This window comes from Arvicola amphibius, chromosome 6 (genome assembly GCF_903992535.2).
Source record: "Arvicola amphibius chromosome 6, mArvAmp1.2, whole genome shotgun sequence".
In the NCBI taxonomy this organism is placed as follows: domain Eukaryota; kingdom Metazoa; phylum Chordata; class Mammalia; order Rodentia; family Cricetidae; genus Arvicola; species Arvicola amphibius.
The window spans coordinates 39,538,116-39,561,062 of NC_052052.2; the positions used below are offsets into that span (position 1 = coordinate 39,538,116).

The 22,947-nt window shown below is 37.1% G+C and overlaps 1 protein-coding gene and 1 non-coding gene across 7 annotated transcripts in view; one reads left to right on the forward strand and one right to left on the reverse strand.

Annotated features, from left to right (window-relative positions):
• Tut4 (terminal uridylyl transferase 4) overlaps window positions 1–22,947 on the reverse strand; it is a 95,794-nt gene that overhangs the window by 1,217 nt on the left and 71,630 nt on the right. For 2 of the 6 annotated variants that reach the window (XM_038332794.2, XM_038332793.1), the window contains exons 21-29: window positions 15,662–15,739; window positions 15,307–15,484; window positions 15,017–15,064; window positions 14,850–14,932; window positions 11,084–11,199; window positions 9,410–9,582; window positions 8,754–8,854; window positions 4,837–5,284; window positions 1,066–1,224 (exon numbers count right to left, since the gene is read on the reverse strand). In XM_038332794.2, coding sequence (XP_038188722.1) covers window positions 1,066–1,224; window positions 4,837–5,284; window positions 8,754–8,854; window positions 9,410–9,582; window positions 11,084–11,199; window positions 14,850–14,932; window positions 15,017–15,064; window positions 15,307–15,484; window positions 15,662–15,739 — 1,384 coding nt within the window. Of the gene's footprint in view, window positions 1–1,065; window positions 1,225–4,836; window positions 5,285–8,753; window positions 8,855–9,409; window positions 9,598–11,083; window positions 11,200–14,849; window positions 14,933–15,016; window positions 15,065–15,306; window positions 15,485–15,661; window positions 15,740–22,947 lie in introns of all 6 variants that reach the window. The other 4 variants (XM_038332792.2, XM_038332790.1, XM_038332791.1 and 1 more) reach the window with 2 other exon arrangements.
• LOC119818097 lies at window positions 19,103–19,206 on the forward strand. Its single transcript, XR_005286011.1, has one exon. It is a non-coding gene; the product is annotated as a U6 spliceosomal RNA (small nuclear RNA).

Consider the following 22,947-nt stretch of genomic DNA (forward strand, 5'->3'; position numbering starts at 1 on the left):
AGTTATTCCCTCTTGAGAGACTACTCTCCCTCCCCCCAAGATAGGATTTCTCTGGAGTCTGTCCTGGAACTCATTCTGTAGACCAGGCTGGCCTCACACTCACAAAGATCCTTCTGTCTCTGCCTCCCAAGTGCTGGGATTAAAGACGTGCACCACCACTGCCATTGAGAGAGATACTTTTGAAGTAAGAGGTTAGATAAAATGGACTTAGTCCTTAAAATGTATGGTTTGCTATCCTTATTACCTCAGTCACAGCTATTATACTATTAATATAGTAACGGAATAGAATTAATTCTCGAGTCATTCATGCCCTTTTACTAAACAAATCTGACTCAAACACTATTAGATCCTTACAATTTACTAAGTGAAGCTGAAACTCCTTTACAGAATTTTTCTGCCTACCTTCCCTATCTAGCATTACCATTTAAATATCATTACCATCCACCTCCTTTCCCTAGTATTTTTTTTCTCCCCACCCCCTTTTTTGTGGCCGGAGTAGGGGTAGTGAGAGTTCAAGATAGGGTTCTCAGTATAACAGTCCTGAGTGTCTTGAACTTGCTTTGTAGACCATCTGGCCTCAAAGTCACTAAGATTCACCTGCCTCTGCCTCCCAAGCGCTGGGATTAAAGGCAAGCACCACCACTGCCTGGCTGGTTATTTCTTTTTTTTTTATGTCACCCAAAATTCAGTGACATATGTATTCCCTTAACTAAGAGCACATTCCTTCCTTCTAAATTCTAGAGTAATAAAATAGTTCTCATATTACAAGATGGAATTCAGATACAATCTCTGGTACCTAAACCCTGCCTGGTAGAGGGACTAGGTGACTTCATTCTTCTAAACAATATTTTGTCTATTTCTTCCATGCTTGGCTCTCCTATTAAACTGTGCATTAATATGGGCAGCTTGGACAATAAATACTGCATATAGTCTGGCATATTCATACAATATGCTCTCAATAAATATTCACTGAATGCAAATGTTACTCCTAGATTCTGTCCTCCACTGAAATTCCCATTTTAGAATACCCACCCAGTTTGATAACTGATTTGTAAGTACTGGTACCTTGAGCATAGAAGGGTTTGTTGGGCTGAAATCTTGGATTTCCCTGATGCATGAAGTTTTGATGCAAACCATAAGGCCACGAAGCTGGGACAAGGGGGAAATGGGGACGTGGTGCATGTTCCCATGGAATTGGAGGAGTGAGTCCTCGAAATCGTGGCTCTGCATTCCAACAAGGAAAAAAAAGTATTTTAAAATATTAGTTTACTAATTCAAATATTCCTTCATTCCAGAGACATACAGAATAACTATCATCAACTATGTATTACACTAATCCAGACACCAAATTTCTTTTAAAGAATCAAGCATTATTATTTGTTCAAATTACTTGTATACATAATATATACAATAATACATCAGTTATATCAAAGATGGCTAATAGAATTTGAAGGTGAAAAGTTTTCTTACGATCGCTAATTACAATTTTAAAGAACAGACAAAAGTGGCAGAATGGGCACTTTAAAAGGATGAGAATGTATAAAGGCAAGGAAGTTTGGTATAAATACTTAAGGAAACAAGCAGACAAAAGGTCAAATTCAACTGGAGGAGAAGACTGGCAAGATTCAAGGGCTTCTTAAATACAGTGATGTAAATTAAATCTTTGGGGGAAGGTAGGAGGTATGAAAATGGGTATTAAAGGTAATGGAAGACATCCCAGGTAAAAAAAACAACCACTTTAGCCGGGCGGTGGTGGCGCACGCCTTTAATCCCAGCACTCGGGAGGCAGAGGCAGGCGGATCTCTGAGTTCGAGGCCAGCCTGGTCTACAAGAGCTAGCTCCAGGACAGGCTCTAGAAACTACAGGGAAACCCTGTCTCGAAAAACCAAAAAAAAAAAAAAAAAAAAAAAAAAAAACACAACCACTTTAAAAACCTGGGTAAGAGACAGTATAGTAATTTCCAAGATGTTTTGCTAATTAGTTCATTATGACTGAAAAAAAGATATACCAATGACAGGTTGAAGAACGTACTTGTATAAAAAGTGAACTAATCTATTGAAGGACAAAATAACTCATTGACAATCATAGCATATATATAAGACTGTGACAGATACAAGCACAAGGACAGGCTATACTCTATTTCCTTTGGTCTTAGAAACCAGAGTTCCATCTGTTTATTCTAAACAGGTTAGAGGTGCCTTCTCTAAGAGATAACATACTTATGGTTTGGAGACATAACTCTATGGTACAGTGCTGTCCTAGCAAGCATATAAACTAGGTTCAATCCTTTTTTTTTTTTAATTTAAATAAATGGTTTTTCTTTTCTCTCTCTCTCTCTCTTTTTTTTTTTTTTTTTTTTTTTTTTTGGTTTTTTCGAGACAGGGTTTCCCTGTAGTTTCTAGAGCATGTCCTGGAACTAGCTCTGTAGACCAGGCTGGCCTCGAACTCAGAGATCCGCCTGCCTCTGCCTCCCGAGTGCTGGGATTAAAGGTGTGCGCCACCACCGCCCGGCTAATAAATGGTTTTCCTATGTAACTGCCCTGGAAGTCCTAAACCCCCTTTGTAGACCAGGTTTGACCTTGAGTTCACAGAGATCTGGTGGACTCTGCCTCCTGATACTGGGATTAAAGGTGTGTGCCACCATGTCTAGCCCTGTAGGTTCAGGTTTTTGTTTTGTTTTATCTTGTTTTTAGGTTCAGTTCTTAAAACCACCAGATGAAAAAACTAAACAATAATAGTCCTTTGAAAATTAATAAAAAGGAGTCAGGTGTGGCAGTGCACGCTTTTAATTCCAGAATTCAGGGAGCAGAGGTCGGTCAATCTTAGTTCAAGTCCAGCGTGGTCTACAAAGTGAGCTCCAAAACAGACAGTGCTACCCAGAGAAACCCTGTCTTGGGGGGGGGGGGGGGGGGAATATATATATATTTATATATATATGGAAAGAATGACCCAGGTGTTAGTTATTAATCCCAACAGAAGCAAAAGAATCGCTTCAAAATAGAAGCCATCCTAATCTACACAATAAATTCTAGGCCAGTGAGGGGAAAAAAGAGAAAGTGTGTGTGTGTGTGTGTGTGTGTGTGTGTGTGTGTGTGTTAAAACAGCCTCATTGTAAGCTCAGGCTATACTAACTGTGCACGGATGCACACAGTGCAGCATATATTTGGAGGAGGTTATAAAACAACTGGCCTTCATTCCCATTTCTACCATGTGGATCTTGGAAAACAAACTCAAGTCATCTAGTTTAGGTGGCCAAACCTCCCACCACCCCAACTGAATTTCAAAAGCAATTCTTTTCTTCAGTTTTGTTTGTTTGTTTGTTTGAGACAGGGTTTCTCTGTATAGCCGTCCTGAAACTAGCTCTGTAGACCAGACTGTCCTCTGACTCACAGAGAACCACCTGCCACTGTCTCCCAAGTGCTCTGCATGTGCCACCACTACTTGGCTAAAAGCAGTTTTGATCCCCTGTCTAAGATTTTATTTTAAGACTGTGGTAAGGGGTTAGATTAAAAAGAAAATAGTAAATTCCTGGTAACTGAGAAGTTCACTGGTGGTATTGCACGCTCTCATTTTGTATATTTGAAATTTCCCAGAGTAGTATTTAAGATGAAGATAGTCATCACTGCAAAGCTGAATATAAAATTAGCAAAATACAGCAAATAAACTATTTTAAATAGGCAACTATAATAACATTTTAGTAATATATTAAGTAATCTTTAAAATTTTTATTATGTCTCAATGTGTACTTAAGGTATCAGAAAAAAAAAACTGTTTATTAATTCTACTAAATGCAGTTATCTTTTGCTTTTTGAATATATTGTTCCTTAGCCAGGTATAGTGGCCCATTTTTGTAATCCAAGCAACAAGGAAGCAGAATTGAGGTCATCCTGTAATAAAGAAGGAAGGGGTAGAAAGGGAAAGAGGAAAGGAGGGGGGGAGTAGAAAGGGAAAGGCAAAGAAAGAGAACAAACAAAGAAGGAAGAAAGGGGAAGACATTCCCTTGAGGAGCCCAGGCCACACTTGGGCATGTCTCACTTCCTACAACTCACACCCTTGTTCTTAGCTGTGTGTTACTTTGCTCTGGCCGTATTCCTTCTCCTAATGCTTGTGCTTAAACCTACATTTTTATTATTCCTCTCCCAATTAAAAGGAAAAAAAAGAAAGAAGGTTAGAAATGAGCATTCCCTAGTAAAACCCAAATCAAACAAACCTCCTTAGTTTAAATCTTAAATCTACCACAATTAACTGATGACAGTTAAATTACCTATTTCTTCAGTTTCATCCCATTTACCCCGGGGAGGGACATCTCATATTGCTCAGGCTGGCCTCAAATGCATTATCACACCTGGCTTCCCGCATTTTGTTCTTTGAGACAGGGTTTCATTAGCCCAGGCTAGTCTTAATAATACTGAGTGCTAGGATTCAAGTGTACAATACCAAACCCATCAGGCTCTCAATTTTATCATTTATAAAATGAGTACCAATAACACTGACGCCAAATAAGGTGAGAGTGAAATGAAAACAATAAAAAGAACAATATTTAAATATTACATCATTTAATATTCTCAATACTGTTAGACACTATTCATATCCTTATTGTAGACATGAAACACATGCATAGAGAGAATGTCAATACCTTGTAATAAATGGCAGTCAAAATTTAAGTCTTGACAGTATGTATCCAAAACCTATACTGTTTACTTTTAATCTAAATTCCATATTCCACCTCTATGAATATACCTCTTATCTTCTCATTGTTACCCGAAGTTCAACTAATAATACCAACTACTTAACCTTCCCACAACCAAAGATAAAAGAGGAAAAACTGAAAATTACCCGAATTACCCACTGCACCATTGTTCACCAGGGAATTTGGAGCCACAGTACGAGGCCAATGTCCATCATGAGAAGAGTTAGGGATTGCCATCGGTCTAGCAGCAGGCTGTGCAAAGATGATGCTGGGATCATTCAAGCCAATATTGCTGGGGGTACTGCCAGGTGCAGAATGGAGCATTGGGCCATGGATGGGCCACGATGGGGCAGGGATCTGGAGGGGGTGCATTGGCAATAATCCCATACTATGCATGGGAGAATACTGAGCTGGTGGTGACTGAGGAAAGTTATACAAGGGCATCTGAACCTGATGAGGGGGCTGGCCTCCCTGCTGGGGTGGGCCAAGCTTAGGCTGGGATCCTGGCTGGGCTGGAGGCGGGGGAATAGCGGGTGGCTGGGGAGAATTCTGTGGAAATGGCTGGGGCTGAGGAGAATAAGATGGTGAATCAGACTGCAGGAAAACAGAAAAGACAATTTTAAAAATTAATTTATGAACATCTTAATTTCCTAAAAATGAAGATTAAAATATAATGAGCATAGTTATGTCCTTAAGACAGCATATACAGAACTATATGATATATATATATATAATAACAAATAACAAAATCTCCTATTACATGAAGTTAAAATTTTCCTCAAGGTGCTCAAATTCTCTCATATGGGTAATGGTTCACAAGCGTTTCTCTTGCAAGAAAGAGCGAGAACTTAGTATCATTCCCATAATAAACAATGTATTTCCTTTCTAAACTAGAAACAAACACATAAATAACTCACAGCACTTTCATACAGTTCCCCGAACAATTGTGTTACTAAGCATTGCAACTAAGTACTTAAAATACAATACTAACATGTATGCCTTGTGAAGCTTAAAAGTTTACTGGGCAGGGAAACCAGGGAGCAGAAAAAGATTACACAAGTAAGTAATCACAATAGAGCATAATGTATTATTACGATGACAGGCAGAAGAATAAAATCAGAAAATTCCATGTCCTGGTCAGCCTGAGCTACATATTGAGACTATCCCAAAAACAAACAAACAAACAACAAAAAAACCCTTTCACTTATATAATGATAAACAAGGAAAAACTCCCACTTTTCAAGAAATGTAGAGATCAAGGAATTTCCCAGAGGAAGTAACCTTTAAACTGAGACTAAAAGGTAAATAGAAGGAAATCTGGTAAAAGTCAAGAGGACACAAAGAAGGGAAGAGCATTTAGCAGCAGGAATGCCATGTCTATGGGCATGGAAAAACAACTGTCTAAGGTAACTGAAGTCATAAAGAAGTATATACAGTACACAGGTAAGGGATTAACATATCTGTTGTGGGATAATTTTTTTTAAAGATTGACTGATTTATTATGGATACAATGTTCTGTCTGCATGTATGCCTACACGCCAGAAGAGGACACCAGATCTCATTAAGATGGTTGTAAGCCACCATGTGGTTGCTGGGAACAGAACTTAGAACCTCTGAAAGAGCAGTCAGTGCTCTTAACTTCTGAGTCATCTCTCCAGTCCCAGAATATTCTTTTTGTACACTGTGAAGATGTGTCTTTGCCAAGTTGCCTTCTAATTAGTTTAATAATAAGCTGAAATGACTAATAGGCAAGAAGAGGGTAGATGGGACTTACAGGGAGAGGAAGAAGAGAAGATGAATCTAGGCATAGGAGAGACGCCAGAGGACAGGAGAGGAAGCAGGAATGCAAGATGGAAGAGAGATAAAAAGCCATGAGACAAAACATAGATTAATATAAATGGGTTGTAATGGCTATAATTTAAGTTATAGTAGCTAATGGGACAAGCCTAAGCTACAGGTTGGACTTTCATAAGTCTCGGTATCATTTTTTTGTGAGCTGGCAATCCAAAGAAAAATCTGTCTACATATATCTCAGGCTTAAGAACTAAACAAAAAACAAAGCAATGAGAGTTCCTGTGACTTGTATATCCCATAATTTCTACAATTAAAAAAGCAGTGCAAAACTGCTGAAAATTTGAACTAAACCAGAATATAATCCATTTGCAGTTAAGAATAATTATTCTGATTTAATAATAATGAAAAAGACCCCCCCCCAAAAAAAAAAACCTGATGAAACTAATTAAGAGGGCACAATGAAGCCCAGTGTGGCAGCACACACCTTTACTCCAGAGGCAGGGGCAGTAGGGTCTCTGAGTTCAAGGTCAGGCTGGTTTACTCAGCAAATTCCAGGACAGCCAGGGCTACAAAGAGAAGCCTCAAAAAACAAAACAGAACAAAAAAAAAAAAGCTGCTACACCTCAGAAGTCCTAAGATCGAAACAGAAGGACAGAGTGAAACAAAGGGCTGTAAGGATTATCTGTTTGCTTGTTTATTTGTTTCTTTATTACTTGTTATTTAAGATAGTCTCAGTATATAACCCTACCTGGCCTAGAATTTACCAATGTAGACAAGGCTGGCCTGGAATTCACATAGATCTGCTGGCTCTAGTCTCTCAAGTGAGTACTGGTATGTTAAAGGTGTGAATCACAACACCCAAGCAATGATTTCTCAGATTTAAAATATAACACACAGGACACTGAACTTCTGATCCTCCTACTTTTTTTCACCTTCCAAGTGCTAGGATTACAGGTATGTGCCAACGTGCCTGGTTTCTACAGTGCTAGGATCAAACCCAGGGCCCTGTGCATGTTAGGCAAGCAAGCACTCTCCCAATTGAGCTACATTCCCTGCCCCAATTTATGAGTTATTTTTGAAAAGAATGAAGCAATAGAGCTTGAAGGAAAGAAAAATGTGAGAGAAAACCAGACTGTAAGACAGACATTAAGGCTATAAACACCGAACGACGGAGCAAATCTGTACTACTAGAAAGAAACATAACATTCTGGACACATTAAAGCTGAGTTGTGTAGACATAGTTTCTGTTCCGCCTGGTCCCACAGCCATTCATTCCCAAAGAAACATACAGAAGCTTATATTAATTATAGACTGTTTGGCCTATTAACTCAGGCTTATTATTAACTAGCTCTTACAACTTAAATTAACCCATAATTCTTGTCTATGTTTAGCCAATTGGCTTGGCATTTTTTTTCTCAGTAAGGCATTCTCATCTTGATTCCTCTGTATCTCATGACAACTGGCTCTCTGCCTTTGTTCTCCCTAGAATTATTCTAGTCTGGTTACCCTGCATATACTTCCTGCCTCGCTACTGGCCAATCAGCGTTTTATTAAACCATTATGAGTGAAAAGTCTTTACAGAGTACAAGAGCATTACCCCACAGCAGAGTTGCTTTGTTAGACACCAGAAAAACAAATGTCCACTAAATTCTTAAAGTCAGATGAGAAAAAAAGGTAAATGACAAAGAAAATTAGGAGCAACACAGAAAAATAGAGTATAAGTTTATAGAACATATAGAGTTCAAGTTATCTACTAACCTTAGGCAAGAAACTTAAATCTTCATTTATATAACTAATAATGTAAACTACCTAATGTTTCTATTGGGCTTCAACAATGAACTGGAAAATATAAACACCAAATTCAGGATCTTTGTTCCCTCTCTTTAAGAAGCTCCTAGGGTAGCTAGGCAGTAATGGAATGCCAGCACTTGAGAAGCAGAGGTAGGTGGATCTCTGTGAGTTTGGAGGCCAGCCTGGTCAACAGAGACAGTTCCAGGATAGCCAGGGCTACACAAGGAGAAACCCTGTATCGGGTGTGTGTGTGTGGCGGGGGGGGGGGGGGGGGGGGGTTGTCCTAGGCTCAAAGCATCAGACTGCCTTGGCCTCCAGACATTAGGAACTACCAGTAAATGTACTCCACAGTGCCTGGCCACTAGTGCACTTTTACAGCAAGGAAATAAAGTGTAAAAGGCTTCAAAATTAAAAGTTGTAAAGAGTCAGATACAATGACTCTCTTTCTGTCAAACTCATTCAAAGGCAGAATACTTACACATTCTGAAGACTGTCTAGTCCTAATGGACTGGTCGCCCTGTTGCTGGGCTGAACCAGCCACCTGCTGAGCATTGACAAGGTTGCGGACTAGCTGGGCTGCTGAGAGACGACATCACAGAAAAAAAAAGTCAAAAGATACAGAAAAAGTGGGCAGGCACATTGTTTTATATCTATAATCTCAATGCTTGAAGCACTGAAATGTAAGGATTTCTGTGAATTCAAGACCTGAGCTGCACAGTGTGTCTCTTGTTTCCATCACAGAAATACTGGACTTAAAAGACACTTTTCAATCTCCTATATATAAAGTGATTTTTTTCTTTTAAAATGTCACACTGTGGGACATCAAACCCAGGACCTGGTACATCACAGATTTACACTTTAACTGAGCTAAACCCCCAGCCCAGGTCAATTAAAAAGAATATCTGAAGTCAGGTATTATAACATCTGCAACTCCAGGGAAGCTGGTGTAGGAAGGATCATAAGCTTGAGGTTAGCCTGCATTATATAGCAAAACTCCATCTCCAAAACAAAGTATACTAGTACTGGGGCTGTAGCTCAGCAGTTACCCATGTCCTTAGCAGGCACAGCAGCCTTGGTTGATCCCTACAACAAGTAAATAAACATTCTCAACTATTTTTGATCTTTTGTACTTACCTGCCACACTGCTATTCCTCTGGCGGGCCATCTTGACCTCTGGGCATTCCCGGCGTACATGTCCTGCATCTCCACATATGAAACACCTAAGGTCTCGGGAATCAAGAAGGTCTCGGGAATCTTTTTCGTCTTCATTTCCTTCCTTCTCTTCTTCACTGTCTTTCTTCTTTAGTCTAAACAGTAAACTGCTGATACCAATAATGTGGAGCCAGGAACTTACAAACTGATGATTCACAAACAAACTAAGCCATATACAATGACAAATGAACTAACATTTGCAGTTTTATGCTGTTTTTTAAAAGATACTTTCATTTATAACATACTTAAATCATATTTCAATACTTAATTTAACTATTGAAATCATTTTAAAACAGTATTTATTTATTTGACACTATATATATTCCTTCCTGGTCTGGAACTCATTATGGAGACTCTTCTTCCTCAATGTCAAAGATCTTCCTATCTGTACCTTTTAAGTGCTGGCAATAAAGGGGTATACCACTATGCCCAGCCATACTAAAAAATCTTAATATCAAGGTTTTTTTGGTTTGTTCTGTTTTTCGAGACAGGGTTTTTCTGTAGCTTTGGAGCCTGTCCTGGAACTAGCTCTTGTAGACCAGGCTGGCCTCGAACTCACAGAGATCTATCTGCCTCTGCCTCCTAAATTCTGGGATTAAAGGCGTGAGCCACCACCGCCCAGCCTAATATCAAGTTTTAAACTTCTAAATCCTTAGAAATTGATACTGAACTCTACTTCAAAGAAGAAACAGAGGTTTAGAGAAAATAAGCACTTGGCCCAAACTTATTAAATAACAGTGATAAAAACTAGGGCTTATTCATTTAAAAACTTCCAAATGTTTTTCCAGATTTGGTAATGAATGTACACGTGAACCCGGGAGAGCATGAATCACATATACATCTTTTCTTCCTTTCTCTTCCTTCCTTTCTTTCTTTTTTTTTAAATTGATGCTGTTTTGAGACAGGGTCTATTACATAGTTCTGGCTGTCCCTACCTCACTCTCACTAACGACAAACTCACAGAGATCCTCCTGCCTCTGGCCCCCAGGCACTCGGACTAAAGGTGTGTGCCACCATGCCTAGACCCACAGATATTATTTTGAGGTGGTATAGAGAACATGTACTTCTCAATTTACATAATACACAAACACAGTTTAACATGTATATCCAGGATTCTGCTTATTGTACTTATATTAGCACTTATGGGACTATAAAGTCTTTCTTTCATTTTCTTGTTCTTAATAATTTCAAACACACAATGTGACAATAAACATTTCTATTTAAAAAAAGGATGAATAAAAATCAAATGATATAGGGTACCACTAAACATAAATATCACATTACAAAATTCCACTCAAGCCAGGCGGTGGTGGCGCATGCCTTTAATCCCAGCACTTAGGAGGCAGAGGCATGTGGATCTCTGTGAGTTCGAGCCCATCCTGGTCTACAAGAGCTAGTTCCAGGACAGGCTCAAAGCTACAGGAAAACCCAGTCTCAAAAAAACAAAAACAAAACAAAACAAACAAACATTCCACTCAACTGAAAATCTTGAGCTTAAAATTTTAATTTTCATAGTTAAAACACTTCTGAATAAAAGTATAAATATAAATTTGCCTTACATTTATCTATAAAATTGATAAAAAATTGTTTGCCAACCTTTTCCTTTTGGGACAGTCCTTCATATAGTGACCTATTTTTCCACATACACGACAACAACGATCATTAGGAGCCAGTTCACCATCTGTTAATACTCTTGAATCAAAGAAGTACTCCTGAAGAAATAATATAATTTTACTATTTAAAAAAATATAAAACTTTACAAATACAAAGGAAATCAATATGTCAAAAAAATTAAGGTTAACAAATATTTAACTGTAACTGAAACAATAGGTAAGAAAATAATGTTCAGAATTATTGTCAGTATCACAGGTGGTAGCAGTACTAAATACTTTATAGTCACCAAATTATCTGTAAAATGAAGAGAGGCTACAGATTAAGTGAAATCTCAAAAAATATATATACAATTTTCCATTTCAATTTATAGACAAAGAAACTGCAGCTCAGAAGATTCAAATTGTTTGTATATGGTAATGAAGTTGGCTAAATCTCATATACAGGACTTAAGGTTTTATCTGTAGCGACTGCAAAACTCATGCTTTCTGTTACATCAGGCTACTTCTACAAAGAACTGCTCATCTTTCCAAATGGTTTTATGTACAAAAATAATTTAGCTTATTTAAAAAGTAAATGGATTTGAAATTAAACAAAACAAAAAAACCACATATATGTGTATTCAACTTTGAGTTTACATAGGCTGTGTACATGCAGGGACCCAGGAAGCGATAAGACAGCATCAGATCTGTTGAAACTGGAGCTACAGGTGGCTGCAAGCTGTCCACGTGGGAGCTAAGAACTAAAAGTGCCCTCAACCACTCAGCCATCTCTCTAACTATGCAATTAGCTTTTAAAGAATAAATAATGTTTACTATATAACATGGAATGTACCTGAAAAGGTCAGAAAACATTTTCCAACTCTTATAACTAAGTTCATGTCTCTTCCATACTATACTATACTATACTATACTATACTATACTATACTACACTATACTGATACTTCTATACTAACACCTTGCTTATCAGTCTTAGTGCTTGTTTTTTCAGGAACACTAGTTTATTCTATCAGTAGCATACATCTGGAAGCCAAGAGAACAAATCTGCTGCCTATATAAATCCATGTAAAAATCTGGGATAAAATTATGAGAAACCCCAATAGAATGGTAATAAAAATAATTAAAAACAAAAACAATGGTAAGTGTAAAAAAACTGAAAACCATACCTATTTCTGGTAGGATTATAAATAGCACAGCTATGCTAAAACAAAACAAAACAAACAAACAAAAAACACAAAAGTACACACACAAGAACCAAATCAGTAATTCCACTTCTTGATATAATCTAATAAAAACATTAATGAACCAAAAACTTAACACATATATTCATAAAAGCACGGCTCACAATAGCTAACATAGAAGCAAACCAATTAAACAACTGAATGAATACATATGGCATATTTATATACTAGAATATTATTCACTCAAAAAGAAAGTACTGACATATCCTACATCATGGATGAAATATGTCTAATAAAATATGTCTAGTGAAAGAAACCAGGACCACCCCCCCAAACAAAAAGTATGATTCTAAATAAACAAGAACAAAAAGTAAAATCTATAAAAAGAAGGCTAGTAGACTAAGAATGGGAAAGAGGGACTTTTTTTGAGCCCCTCGAAGTCTCAGCAGTTCTTTCTCCTTTCCTTAAAAAAATCTGTGCTTCCTCTTCTTTTAAAAAAGAGTGTATATCTATGTGAAAGAGGTGTGGGGAACTGTACCACGAATTCTAATTATTCTTAATAAAAACCCAGAGTCAGATATTAGGTGATGAAAGCCGAGAGATCAGAGCAGAGTGGCCAGCCACTAGAGAGACCTTTGCCTCTACCTATGCTCAAACCAAAGGGGCGACCTTGTCCTCAGACTCCAAATTGCACTAAGCTCTTGTCTCCTCCCGCTTTATATTCCTCTCTCCACCTCCTCTGTCTCTACCTCCTTAGTGCTCGGATTAAAGGCAAATGATCCCCATGTACTGGGACTAAAGGTGTGAGCCAACGTGGCTTGGCTCTGTTTCTCTTTTGAGACTGGATCAATCTAGTGTAGCCAGGGTGGCTTTGAACTCAGAGATCTGTGCCTCTGTCTCTAGGGTCCTGCGATTACAGGTGTGTGTCACCACTCCCTGGCCTCTAGTAGCTTAGCTCTGCACTCTGAACTTCAGGCAAGCTTTATTTGTTAAAACATAAACAAAATATCACTATAAGGTAAGACGAGAAAGATGATTCTACAGTTAAGAGCAATTGCTGCTCTTGCAGAAGACCCAAACTCAATCCCAAGAATTCACATCAAGCAGCTCACAACTATCATCATCTCCAGTTGCAAGTAGATCAGATAATTCTGTGTACTCAGGTGCACATACCCAGGCACCAACCCACACGCATGCAAATAATGAAGTAATTAAAACACAAAATAAATCTCAAAAAAAACCCCTCAGAAATAAAAATAATAAAATTTTGGTAATATAACTACCAAATATTCTGAATAACTAAAAGCTCTGAATTATAATTCATCAAAGTTTTTCCTCAACAAAGCTGTTTAAGATAGCATGGTACATGGAAGCAGGTAGCCAAATGGCAGGGAGGGAATCTTTAGAAAATGAATAAAGAAGACTAAAGTGTAAACATGCTTAGAATGGACATAGAAATAAACTCAGGCAGACTTAAGAAGCCACAGGACTGAGACCTGTAAGTCATTGCCACATCCAAGTGCGGAGACTCTAGGCATGTTCTACTATGTATAGCTACAGTTCTATTTTCTATCACAACAGCAACAAAGTCCTTTCTCATTTTATCTGTTGCTTAAGGCAGAAACAGGCATCACCCATCATTCTGTTCTTCTTTATCCATCACTTCCAATTAATCATCAAGCAGTGGTCATCCTATTCCTGAATAATCTTTAAAGAGAACTGATTTTAAGATTTGCAAAACTCAAATACTTTAAGGAGTTTAGGAGGTAACCAAAGATGAAATGTAATATAAGAATTTACATAATGAAAAATCAAAATTTTGCAAAAATTTATAAACTTAAATTCAAAATTCCAGTAATGAATATAATTTATACAAGTTCGCTAATTAAGAAAAACATAATTTTTTGAGTGTGTATTTGAAGAAAGTAATTCATTTAATTAAAATTAAAAGTCAGTGTTCCCAATCAAAATCCAAGGCAAGCCGGGCGATGGTGGCGCACGCCTTTAATCCCAGCACTCGGGAGGCAGAGGCAGGTGGATCTCTGTGAGTTCGAGACCAGCCTGGTCTACAAGAGCTAGTTCCAGGACAGGCTCTAGAAACTACAGGGAAACCCTGTCTCAAAAAACAAAACAAAGCAAAACAAAACAAAACAAAACAAATCAAAAAAAAAATCCAAGGCAAATATTCATTTGTAATCCATTTCCAACGAGAACAGAAAGGAAAATAAAAGAACCAAGAAATAACAAAGTGGGACAAAGTACAGGACGATTTAGTGAATTTTGAGTAAACAAAATTTAAAATGCTTTAACAACAAAAAGACTTATTTATGTATGTATGATCACAATGCATATGCCTGGTGCCCATGGAGGCCAGAAGAGTGTGTAAGATCCCTTGGAACTATAGTTACAGAGAATTGTACTTTGGATCTGTCTTTTTTGTTTTTTAGGTTGGGGAAATATGCATCTGAGGTTTTGCTCCCTTTCACTTTGCCATCTGTAAAAACCTCAATGATAATGAAGTTCTATAAGAAAAAAGAAAAGAATGAAAATTCCAAGTTACATAAACTTACAGCTTCTCTGCCAATGAGTGGATAAAAGGGAGTACCAAAAAGTTTCCTTCCATTGATAAATGCCTTCATAATAAAATTGGTCACTGTAAGGAAAGAAGATAATAAAAGATGCAGACTTTGCTAAGTCAGAACTTTTAAAGCACATATTCTTTATATTTAAAACTTACTTTTTCTAGAAACACCAGCACCAAGGTTATGATTCAAGTCAAAAGGATCTAGGAAAGAAACATTTGTGAATTAATTTAAGTACCTAAATACTATCCCATAAAGTGGACACTGCAGCAATAGGAGTCTAACTCTATATATTTTCAAACTAGTAAAGCCAGTAAATTTTTCTTTTAAAATTATTAAGCGACAGAAACAAGAGGCTTACTCTTTCATATCAGTTTTCCTTGCTAATTTTTCTTGTGGTTCTTAAATTAACAAAAATGTATCAAAAATTAACAAAAATAATCACCTTCAATTGCAATGCATTTAGATGTCCACTGCTTTTCAAAAGTGGTTAACAGCTTTTTCTGCCGAATACTGATTACATACTCCTTGAAATCAAACTCTTCAGTATAAAAGCGAAGTAGTCCTAACCAAAGCTCTCCTAGTGATTCTGTGTTCTTTCCAAGAGAAGGTAAACGCTTTTTCTTCAGTTAAGGAAAGGGGGAGGAAGAGAAAGATGGGAGAAGAGAGTAAGGGGAAAAAAAACAGAGAAATAGGTATATTATCAAAAATACAGAAATTAAAAACAAGTAAAATTATTAAACCATGCAAATCTTAATATCAGTAATCATTCTATAATATAAAAATTAAGCAAAAATTACCAGTTCTTCTGTTTTATCAAAGAAGAAAGCATTCCATCCATCAACCATTCTCTGTGGAATCTGTTTTCCATCAAAGATCTGTATAAAAAATGTTATAATTAGATTTCAAGTTATCCAACCCAAATACCTACAAGCCTTCATATCATTTTAGAATTTACCTTCAGGAGACATTAATGAATTATTTCCCAAGGAAAAACATTAGGATGTGATTAACTTGATATCAAGTAACTAATTAATGAGACTATACCTAAAACCAAGCTGAGAAAGTATGTCTTAAGAATGTCAGACTCAGCCGGGCGGTGGTGGCGCACGCCTTTAATCCCCACACTCGGGAGGCAGAGGCAGGCGGATCTCTGAGTTCGAGGCCAGCCTGGTCTACAAGAGCTAGTTCCAGGACAGGCTCTAGAAACTACAGGGAAACCCTGTCTCGAAAAAACCAAAAAAAGAAAAGAAGAATGTCAGACTCTCCAAACAAGCAATATTGATGCTACCTGTTTGTATCTAAATACATCCAGCCCATGTTTAAGGAAGATCAAAGTAAAGAAAATAAAAATGTGCTTGAATAAAGGATTATAAATGTAGATATACAGTAGATAATACTTATTATATACCTAAAGGAAATCAGTATCACTGATCCCTAGTACATTTAATCAGTTACTAATATCATATAAGATAGAAACGCTTAGGTATCAGATTATGTTTAATGGAAAATTAGATAGCTTTCCCTGACATCTTTATAAACAAATTATGAATTCTTCTTATTAAGTTTCACAGTCTGGCCTCAAACTTGAAATCCTCCTGCCTCAGCCACCAGAGCAGCTGATAATGTGTCACTATGTATACAAGAGGACTAGAAGGACGTCTGACCACTCTCTCTTATAACTGGAGTTATAGGTGGATGTTAATTGCCATATAGGTGATGGAAATTGAACCCAGGTTCCCTGGAGGAGGAATTAGACCTCGTAACTACTGAGTCATATTTCCACACCCTCCCCCCAAATTTTACTTTAAAAAATAATCACATTTATCTATTGTACATGTGTTTGCACACATGCAAAAGCACACGGCATGACACACATCACATAGGTAGTCAGAAGACAACTGGCTCCTAGAAATTCTCTTCTTCCACCACACAGAGTTCCAGAGATAGAACTCAGGTGGTCAGGGTTGAGGACAAGGGCCTTTATCTGCTAAGACATCCTGTCGGGCTCCCTAAAATGCAACCTTCTTGAAAACTGACATGTGAAACAAATAAAAAGTAGAAGTATCTTACTAATTTTAACACTTATTTGTCTTTATTTGTTTATGTATGTACTGTGTTGTTGGTTTGTTTGTTTTTAACAAACATACATAGGGTCTGCCTATGTAGCTCTGTATGACTTAGAACTTACTATTTAGAACAGGTTGTACTTGAACTCACAGATCTGCCTTGCCTGGCTCTGCCTTCTACTGCTGGGATTTAAAGTGTGTGCCACTACCCCTGCAGTCAGCCAAGGGGCAGAACTGTTTTAAACATAACAGCTTTTCTTTTTCTCGTCTTCACCTCTCCCAACACACATACAGTAATGAGTCCAAAATATAATGAAGCAGAACAGTGTTTCAAATCACTTGATTAGTTAATCCTTGTGACCCTTAGCAAGTGGTTTGCTCTATGACTGGCCTCTCAGATTTCATTCTCATGTTTAAATTCTTTATGGTCAAAGAGTTATAGCCTATGTGTGAAGCACAAAACCTCATTAAACCAAAGCTTACTATATACAAATTGTTGACTGAATACATTCTCTATATTAAATATCAAGTTTACAAAGATTAAGCTAAGTAAGCAGCTTCAGAATACTTAATCTATAATTTAGACAAATACTGTCACCCAAAATTGTTTAGTGTATGCTCTGGTATTTCATAAAACAAAAGAAAGCAAAGACTTGGGGACTGGAGAGAAGGCTTAGTTGGTGAAAACACTTGCCTCTCAGAACCCACATAAAAAGCAGGGCATGATGATCTGTAAACCTAGCGAGGGAATGACAGGATGCAGATATGACAGTGAGTCTGCAGTTGGAGTTGTAGACAGGTGGTAGAGTATTTGCCCAACAAGTGCAAGGCACTGGGTTCATGCTCTCGAAAAAGTGAAAGATTAAGAGGCTGAAGTATAAATTTTATCATTAAAGATTTAGATGTTAGGGTTAGGGCTATAGTTCAATGGTTGGTATAGCTTGCTTAGGATGTAGAAGACCCAAGTTCAATCCTAAGTACCAAAAAAATCAAAATCATACTTGCTTAAGAAACTTGAACATTCCCATGTCTACTTTCATATTATAATAGTTATGATCTAAGGCTTAAATATTTGGCTCAGTGGCATTAAGTACATTCACAGTGCTGAGTTATCATCAGCCATTTAGTCTTTTTTCCTGTGCTTGTAAAACAATTCTGTATGTGTTAAATTATTATTTACCATGCATCCCTCTCCCAGCTGCTGGCAACTACCATCCACCATTTTACTTTGTGTACTTATGAGTTTGATTATTCTAAGTACCTAATTGGAATCAAATACTATGTCTCTTTATTAACTGGCTTACCTCATTTGGCATAATGTCCTCAAGGTTCTTTGATTAAATTTAATTTTCCAGTTGATATAGTTTAAGAAAGCATAAATTTTCATGTAATCAACTAAGAACAATACTCCTAAATCTCTTTACTGTTAATTTTTATGTAAAGAATTTTCTTGGACTTACGATTTGCTGGAACAGAAAAAAAAACTCTGCTTAAGAAAGTTCCTTTTAACCTGAATGTATTATTGATCAACAACAATAACAACAAAAACAAAAAACCTCCAAGGGTTAGGAACTCAGTTTGGTGGTAGAGCCCAAGGTTGCCTAGAGGTTCAATCCTTAGTACTAACAAAATGAATCACCAATTCAAGAGCCAAAACACAGTGTGGTGTTATACCTGAAACCCCAACTAATCAGGAGACAGTGGCAGAATAATACCAAATGTCAGACCAGCCTAAGCAATTTAACAAAACTGTTTAAGATAATCTATAATGAAATATAAAAATTATAAATATATAAATATCTAACATTATAAGGGAACTTGAGATAAAGTTCATTTGTACAGCACTTGCTTAGCATGAATAAGGCTCTGGGATCAATAAACAGTACCACAATCAAATCCCAGACTAAACCTTAATAACCAGCTATTTAAAGTTAGATTTAATTGCAAATGAAGCCAGAGGTAAGTAATGTTATTAAATATATCCATTACATTAAAAAAAATTCATGCCACTGGCCTGTACTAATACCAGAAAGCAGAAACCATATGACAACCAGAAAAGGATAGAAGCAAAAATGTACATATCAGTCTCGATCTACAATCAGAGCTCATCATACTGGATTTATTGATTGCATGTCATTTTAAAATTATAGCCTGTTAACAAAATAATGGGGTATTCTCTTTCAACAGTATATATGCTAAGACCGAAATGACACAGAGAAGATCAGCATGGACTATGCATGCGAATGACAGCATATTCACAAACAGTCTATATTTTTAAGAGGCCATGAATCTGGAAGGGAGGTATATGAGAGGTTGTGGCAGGAGAAAAAGGAAGAGGGAAATGATGTAATTATATTATAATCTCAAAAACTAGAAGATATATTTTCAAAACAGATAATGTGAAAGTTTATTTGAGGTGAATAAAAGAATTCTATTATATTTTCACAACAGTAACAATAATTTTGGTGATGATAATAATCACAAAAAAGAATGGTAAAAGAATAATTAAAACAACCATCACTATGAACACCTACTTTTATATCTATTGTTAAAAGGCATTCAATTTCTTGATTTTATTTATTATGTTGTATGAGACAGGTTCTCACCATGTAGCCTTGGTTGGCGTGGAATTTCCTATGTAGACCAGGCTAGCCTGAAACTCACAGACATCCCCTGACTCTGCTATCTTGAGAACTGGAATTAAAGGCTGAGTGCATGCCAAGTTGCTTTTGTTTTTCTGACTTTTGAGGAAAGGCATTACTATGTGGCCAGGTTAGTAAGTTTGGAACTGCCTTCTCCTGCTACTTAAAGACATGCACCTACTCATGCACTACTTCAGTGTCTGCTATACAAGACAACACTAGAAAAGTTTTATCATTATATTTTGTTTAATTTTGTCTGTTAAGACAGGATCTTCTTCCAGGAGGTGGTGGTGCACGCCTTTAATACCAGCATTTGGGAGGCAGGGGCAGCCTGGTCTACAAAAGCTAGTTCCAGGACAGGCTCCAAAGCTACACAAAGAAACCCTGTAGATCACCAGGCTGGCCTCAAACTCACAGATATTAACCTGCCTCTGTTTGCCACCATTGCCTGGTTGAGGATTATTTCAAATAAAAAGAAAGAAAGAAGGAAAAGAAAAAATTCTGAATTTTCCCGTGTGGCTCCAGACAAGACAGGTAAATAAAATATTTCTCTGGAATGATAGTGGTAAAATAAGAACCTGGATGCTCACCCTCTGTGGCCCATTAACCTGCTCTCCAGCTTCAAGGTAGCAAAGTTCCATGACTGAAGAAGGTGAGTGAAATGTGACTGAAGGCCAAAACCTCAAACCTCAAAATTAATTAGCATTTGGTTAAATAACACAAAACGAAAAAATTAAAAATAAAAACTACAATCATCATCATCAATGAGTGAAAAAAAACCCAGGAACATAAATTAACGTAAAAACAAAATATGCAACCACAACTCTAGATCCGTGAAAAATAAAAGGCAATATTATGAACTCTCTATTCCCAGATTTAATAATCTAAGTTCATTCCGATTTTTGGTTGTTTGTTTTCTTTCTTGCTTGCTTAGTTTCATGGTAGTCCAACCTTCTCTCAAACTCGGTATATAGCCCAGAATGACATTAAACTTCTGATCCTTCTGCCTCCATCTCCCCAGGTTTTGGGCTTACAAGCATGCACCACATTTGATGGATATGGTACTGTGGAAGCAAACACTGGACTTCATGCATATTAGGCAAGCACTCTACCAAATAAGCTAAATCCCTACAATTTATGTTTGTCTGTTTGTCTTTTAAGATAGGGTTTCACTGGCACTGGTGTCACAGTAATCTTTGTCCCTCAGCCTCCCGAAGTGCTTCAATTACAAGCATGAGACACACTCAACTAGATCAATTTCTTAAAAGATACATTTTTGTCAAAATGCACACAAGGAAAAATAAAACAATCTGAATAGGCATTTATCTGTTAAATTAAACCAATACCTAATAACATCCCAAAAAACAATCCAACAATGTATCAAAATAATTATAAATCAAGACCAAGTGAGATACATTCCAAGTATTTAAAAATTGGTTCAACATATAAAAATCAAACCTATCATTAACAAGTAAAAGAAAAGTCATATTACTATATCAAGACTCAGAAAAAGCGTTTGACAAAACTCAATACCCATTCATGAAAATGAAAGAAAAACCAGACAGAGTGGCACACAACTATTTCCAAGTTTAAGAAGGATCAGATAAATTCAGAGTTTAAGAGAAGTGTGGCTAACACAAAACCAAATCAAAACAAACAAACAAACAAACAAAAAAAAAAAACCTATATCCTCAAAAGACCAAAATAGCTAGGCACAGTGGTACAGGACTACAATCCTGACATTCAAGAAGCAGAAACAGAAGGATCATCAGGACCAGTCTAGTATATATAAATATCTTCTAGGCCAACCAAGGGCTACATACAAAATCATAAATTTTAAACAAAATTTAAAAAACAAAATAAAACTAAAATCACTACAATAAAAACAAAAATAATCCCCCATTAATTAGGTGAGTGGGGAATTGTTTTAACTTGATATGGAAAAAAATCTACCACAATCTACAGGCCTCTTTTCCCTTTGGGAGTGCTTAAGTTAGGCACTGGCACTATGTGTGGTACCTCTGCATAGTAGTAAAATATCTGCATAGTAGTAAAATTTTCTGCTTTTCCTTGAAGTTAATTTGTATTTTTCGTTCTAGTCCTTGCCTGACCTTCAGGCTTGCTTCCTTCCTGAATTCAGTCTTCTCCTTGTGCTGTCCCTTGTGATACATACTACTTGAAAAATTTTGCTAAAGACAAAGATTAAAATCACTTGCTGCTCTCACAGAGGACCAAAGTTTGTTTCCAAGCACATCTTGGGAAACTTGAACACACATGGTATATACTCACACATGAACATTAAAAAGATACTGGTCAGACTTTACCATACACCATTCTACAGATCTACAGATGACAGATAAGCATATGGAAAGATGCCCTCCAATGTAAGTAATGGGAAAATGCTGACTGAAACAATGAACTACCACAGCACATCTAACAGAACGGCCAAGTAGAGAACAGAGGTCTAACAGAGATTCTAGTAAGGATGTGGACCTCAGAGGCGCCTTCCCTCACTCTGGTGGAAATACAAAATGGTACAGCCACTCTGGAGCTCCACAGCTTCACTTTAAAATTCTAAAAACTCACATGCATTGTTCAGCAATTCTGTTCAATAACATGTACCTGAAAGTCTTGAAAAGAAACTGACAAAGCCGGGCGGTGGTGGCGCACGCCTTTAATCCCAGCACTCAGGAGGCAGAGGCAGGCGGATCTCCGTGAGTTCGAGGCCAGCCTGGTCTACAAGAGCTAGTTCCAGGACAGGCTCTAAAAAAGCTGCAGAGAAACCCTGTCTCAAAAAAAAAGAAACTGACAAAAAAAAAAAAAAAACAGTAATTAGGTCTTTTTGTCAGTTTGAAACAGGGTTTCATGTATTCCACACTATCCTCAAAGTCAGAATGTAGCAGAGAATAACTTCCTGTACTCCCATCTCTAAAAGCTAGGATGACGGGCACCTCTAGGCCTCCTTCATTTGGGTTTGGGAATCAAGTTCAGCGTCTCACGTATGTTAGGCAATCACTTTACAAACACAACTACTTCCCCAGCCTTGGTTTGTTGTTGTTGTTGTTGTTGTTGTTTGATTGATTTTGAGACAAGGTCTTGCTCCATAGCCAGAGCAGGCCTTGGACTTTTAATCTTTCTGCCTCAGCTCCCAACTGCTGGGATTACTAGAACACATCAAGCCAAATTCATTTATGTGGATCTTTATATCATCTGTATTATAACTGTCAAAACTTAAGAGCAACTGCGATGTTCCTCAGTGGGTAACTGAATAAAGAAAGTGACATACAGTAAAGCAATGAGGTATTTACTGATAAAAAGACATGAAAATATAAATGCATATTACTTAATTTGAATTTGTAAGGCCTTCTTCCCCAT